This window comes from Brassica napus, chromosome A3 (assembly GCF_020379485.1).
Source record: "Brassica napus cultivar Da-Ae chromosome A3, Da-Ae, whole genome shotgun sequence".
Lineage (NCBI taxonomy): Eukaryota > Viridiplantae > Streptophyta > Magnoliopsida > Brassicales > Brassicaceae > Brassica > Brassica napus.
In genome coordinates, this window is record NC_063436.1 from 32,189,185 (window position 1) to 32,194,567 (window position 5,383).

At 33.2% G+C, this 5,383-nt stretch overlaps 1 protein-coding gene across 34 annotated transcripts; it reads left to right on the plus strand.

The window, feature by feature from the left end:
• Positions 1-256: 256 nt before the first annotated feature.
• LOC111198081 lies at positions 257-3,681 on the plus strand. Of its 34 annotated transcripts, XM_048767378.1 has the most exons (13): positions 261-848; positions 984-1,062; positions 1,189-1,353; positions 1,463-1,558; positions 1,638-2,117; positions 2,210-2,314; positions 2,444-2,500; positions 2,595-2,726; positions 2,795-2,826; positions 2,902-2,978; positions 3,072-3,125; positions 3,201-3,292; positions 3,485-3,681. In XM_048767378.1, the coding sequence occupies exons 5-13, from the start codon at positions 2,025-2,027 to the stop codon at positions 3,506-3,508; spliced, it is 666 nt and encodes a 221-aa protein (XP_048623335.1). In that variant the 5' UTR covers positions 261-848; positions 984-1,062; positions 1,189-1,353; positions 1,463-1,558; positions 1,638-2,024; the 3' UTR covers positions 3,509-3,681. The 34 variants fall into 34 exon arrangements, 6 of the variants coding, with proteins under 6 accessions (XP_048623332.1, XP_048623329.1, XP_022559275.1 ...); XM_048767375.1 differs by having other exon boundaries at positions 257-848; positions 1,203-1,353; positions 2,902-3,125; XR_007328289.1 differs by having other exon boundaries at positions 260-848; positions 1,638-2,314; positions 2,808-2,826.
• Positions 3,682-5,383: the final 1,702 nt, after the last annotated feature.

The window sequence follows — 5,383 nt, forward strand, 5'->3', positions numbered from 1 at the left end:
CGCTAACTCTCACGGTGGTTGTTTACTATAATACCCTCAATGAATTTTTTTAACCACATTGTTATCAAAAGAGAATCTATCCTATACTAAAAGGAAGATATGCTTAAAGGAGAAGCATGCCACGTCCTCAAAAAAAAATCAACCAATCAGGATATAAGTTTATGCCATGTCACTACTACTTTGTACGAAAAAGAGAAAAAAATGGGCATTTCGTTTGGTCTCATAAAAGCCCATATCCTGATCCATAACTAATCTTAAGGAAAACATTATCCTTCATCACTACACTCTTCATCTTCCTCACTCCATTCATCATAACCTCACCCGTTAAAAGACTCCTCCCTGGCTACAGCGTCGTACGTTTAAGCATCATAAAGACCAATTATTCAGAGAAGCAAATTATGGCTATGAAACTTTTTGGATTTCCACATCATTTCATCTCATATAAACCTTCGTTTACATTCCGCTTATACACATAATTCACCATTTTTAACAAAAAAAAAAGCTTCGATACCGTGAAATCTTCTGGCAAAGCTCCACCAGTCAGTTCTCCAGTTACCTCACTCCGGGATGAGGAGATCGCGGACGGCGACGGCGAGGATATTGGAGCAAGAGACGGTGTTGGGACAGGCGAGCTCGAGAGCGGTTTTGGGCGGATCACAACGTCGAATCTGTCTCTGGGAAGGAGAGGTTGATGGGGTCATCGCATTCGGCGGCGTTGAAGTGGAGGAGACGAGGACGGAGGCGTCGCAGCCGTTGGGGAGTTTCGTTTCTTCCTCTCCTGCAATCTCAATTCTTCCGTACCGAGAAGCTCGATGGAATCCTCCCTGTCGATAAATCTACTGAGTCGGGTACTCAAAACATTCAATTTCTAAGTTTATTACTGGTGGAAGTAGATTTGAATCAAATCTTCTCAAACGCAATTGAAGTTAATGTGATTATTGGTCCTTAATCGCTGAATTTGCTGGTTTGATTTATGTTCATAGAGGACAAAAGACCAGAGCTTTACGTTGAGTGTGCATTGTATATAGATGGAGTTCCTTTTGGTCTTCCCATGAGAACAAGGTTTCTTCTCTTTTCTATATATACTTATCATGATTTTGCCTTCCTTCATTGTGTCTTTGTTGTGATGTTGTGATGACCTTTGTAGAAGCGTTTTGATGTTTCATATAGCTCTCTTCTTAATTCCAGATTGAACACTACAGGGCCACCATACTGCTGAAACAAACTCATCACTGTCTGGGATACAGAACTTGGAAAGTTTAATCCTTCAGAGCACAAACAACTAAAGCTTGCAAAGAGCTTGGATCGTGGCATTATTGACAGGGATCTCAAACCGAGTAATAACGAGCGGAAGTAAGTATGGAATGGAGTTTTTTTTTCTCTTGGTTTAATTGAAGTTGTGTGGTAGTTTCCTGTCATTTCATCATATTATAATGGAAGTTGTAATTTTCTTCTTTCAAAGATCAATACAAAGAGTTCTAAAATATCCACCAACGAGGACTTTGAGTGGAGATGAAAGACAAAGTTTCTTCGCTCTGTGGAGTGGAGTGATGTTCAGGTAAGCTGACATTTTTTGCTTCATCTGTTTTCGTGGTTCTTATGTTTTCATGTTACATGATCTTTTTCCATATTGGCAGGAAGCAAAGCATCACATCCCTTCAGCGCATTGTAAGTTTTTCTGTAGAATGTATATGCCAAATTTGTGGATGAAAGGTATGTGTAGCTTCGTTTACTCTTGAACGTCTTCTTCATGGTTTACTCTTATAGGATGTTTCAAACAATGTTGGCTTACTTTCTGATGATGGCAAGAGATTTTACAAACCAAAGTGTTTCTTAATTTTTTTTGATTTTTTTAATATGTTTTATATAATAAATAAATTTTATCTTAAATAAAACAATGTTTAATTTTTTTTAAGAACTCCTAAATAAGATACTTGCATTGGAGGACAAAATTTAGAGGTTGCTTAAAAAAAGTGCTTAACACCCATTTATTACTAAAAAAATGATTAAGAGCTCCATTAGGGATGCTAGGGTTAATGGTGCTCTTAGAGCCTGTGACTAAAAATCTTTCTATAAGGCAAGAAGAGCAAGCAAAAAAAAATTGGCGCAAAATCAAGGTACGCAAACAAAACACCTGAATATCCTTTAAAATGATCTTCCAAGTAATTTTTTAACTCAAGATTGTTTGGTTTGGTGCTTCACTCGAAAGCCATTTCTTGGTCTCCTTATGTTAACGATCTTGCTTCTGGTGATTGGACTCCTGATTGATGCATACAGTTTTTCGAATAGGAAGACAACTTACGTAGATACTCATGTAAATTTCTTATTAAGCTTTGCCATGATTTCAAGTGAAATAACCAAATTTTATAACCGTCTTTGTTCTTGCACATCACAAATATGCAATTTTCACCCCAAAAGTCAAATTCTTTTTTTTTCTGATTAGCACGTACGATGCTCCCACAACCAAATCATATACTGTAAATACTTCACCATCTCCAAAGTAATAAATCTCTCTGACCTCTGTCTCTGTATATTACTTTGCATCAATAAGTATATGTAGTTAACTGAACATATCTGTCTTTTTTGTGGTTCAGATTGCAACTCTAACATGTCACACATACAGAGTTATGTACGTTGCGGTCTCACCTGACGGACAAACGATTGTAACCGGAGCAGGAGATGAAACCGTAAGGTTCTGGAATGTCTTCCCGTCCATGAAAACTCAGGTGAAACCAACGACCTTATCTTACATTAACAAAATAATATTTTCAGAGGAAATAACTTGAGATTTTAGTTTCTATACGCAGAACGAGGCATTGCGGTCGGGTGAGAATAGCATGCCTCACTGATTGTGAGATATATATCGGTCTGATTAATGTGATTTAAAACAACACGAGGTAGATCAGCGCAGCGGATTTGGCAGGACAGCATCAGCGTTCTCATCGGCCCCACTAGACGCTCCCACTGCCGATCACCAGGTTCGCCTCTATTCCTTAAAAATAACTCGAATAAGCAGTCAATTGAAACTCCTTCAGAAGCTTTTGTGTCTCCCTCTCTATATGAACTTGAAGGGGAGAGAGCTGGTGTACCTGTTACGAGTCGTCTTTTTGAGGCCATGCACACATGTAAATGTTTAGATGGTTAACCTTTAGAGTCCTTAATCCAATCTATGTTTCTGACATGTTGAACTTGGTGAGGAGGCATTGTTTCCCCGTGTACTGGAATGGAGATAATTGGTGTGTGCCTAGAGGCCAGAAACATTAAACAGTTGGAGATTGCATATCGTAACAAGGTTAGATGTTTTTCATTAGAGTATGTGTCGACTAAAGATTCAAATTTTACTAGAACAATAAAAAGGTTTCTACCTGTTGCTTTTTACCTATTGAGTATTTTTTAATATTCATATATAACCTTAGCTATGTTGTTGAGAACTCATGTATGGATGATAACACCATTGGTTTGGTTTGGTTTGTTTTTCACCCAGGTCTGGTGCAGAAGGAGGTTTTAACCCTCTAGGCTTTTTGCAGGTTCCATGTATAAATGAGTTATGTATAAAGAAAGTAATATTCTTTTCAGCTGAATGATTGCATAGATAATAATAATAATGTCCTAAGTTGCCAATGTAGGATTTGATGTGGATCTCTCTTAGATTGGCTTAATGTGGATCTCTCTTAGCTCCCACTTCTACGACTTTTTAATGTTTGATTATTTACATACGCAAAAAATTTAGTCGTACACATATATTATTAATCCTTATTTTAAAATAATAAAATCAACATTTATATGATTATTGAACGCAAGCTAACAGTTCTTTTTGTCAAAAGAATAATAGTTCTTCTTTTTCGCAGTTGAGAAAAAGTAAAGAAAAAAACGGATTAATAAATTACGCATCCTTTTTTAAAGATAGATATTTAGACCTATGTTTTTATCTAAGCATAAATAATTACCTAACTGATAAAAACTTTTAAATTGTAAAAATTAATATATTAGATATCTAAGTTAATTCTTTAAAAACTGAAATTTATAATTTTTTTGGAAATCATGTAAAATCTCAACCAACCAAAAAGATGATGTCTTAAACATATAAAATCAATATTAATATAAACGTGCCAAAAGAATATAAAAATATATAGATATGAAAAGAATTGAAGAAAACAATAACTTAAAACTGGATATAACTAAACATAATAGAAAAAAAGATTGGAAATATAAATGGCAAAATATACATTATACAAAGATAAACTTCTGAACCTAGAAGAAAAAACGAAGTAAGATGGAAGCTTACACCTAACTACAAAGACAGCAGAAAACATGCAATGAAACTAAAGGTTTAATAAAATAAATTTTATTGTAAATACACATTTGTGAGAGTAATTATATAGGATGAAAGAAGTATTTTTATAAAATTATTGAACATACAAGTGGAAAAGAAAATCACGTAGGAGAAAAACATTAATCCTAAAATATATAAAGATAAAAAATTCATATTATTAACCATATACAATATGTTTTTTATTAAATTAAATAAAATAATAATATTTGCCGCAGCACTATTACTAAGAGTTTACTTTAACAACTCCGTAAAAATTGCTCAAAGTTTCAAATGAAAACTTACAAAAAATACAAAAAATGTGCATCATACAACCAAGAGATCAACAAAAATTAACAACTGAGATGAAAAAATGACATTAAGCTAAATCCTTACATTTAGTGTGTTAGTTATGCTACTCATTTTTCAGTTTTTTGTCTAATTATCGAAAATGTGTGGTATAAAATAGGATAATGAACAAGGTTACTCCAAGTTTATTGGAAAAAAATAAAGAAAAAAGTAATGAAAATTATTTAACCAACATATACTTATCAAAATACAAAATCGAACAAAACAATTCACCTAATAGTAAAGAGTTTTTTTTTTTAATACTATATTTATGATTTTATATAGAAAAATAGTTTTTTTCAAAACTACACTTATTATATGAAAACAATATCCTCAGTTGATCTCAAACTAACAAACTAGAACTAAATTTTAATTTAAGTTAATTATATTTTGAGATAAACATATATTTAAGATATATACATGTTAATCACTTCAAATGACAATATATATATATATATATATGTATATATTATAAAATGTTTTGAAGTCCATCTTTTTAATAAAGTAAGTTAGCAAATGATCGAACAACCGGTAACAATTTACTTACAATACTTAGTTGACATTCATAAAAAATATCTAATGAATTATGAGTTCAATACATCCTGTTTAGCAGAAAGACGGATATTCCTTGCTTATTATCAGACAATCACTTATTCACAAAATTCGTGTGGGGTGAATAGTTTTCATTTCCCGTAAATTTATATAAACAGAGAACTGGCACACAGT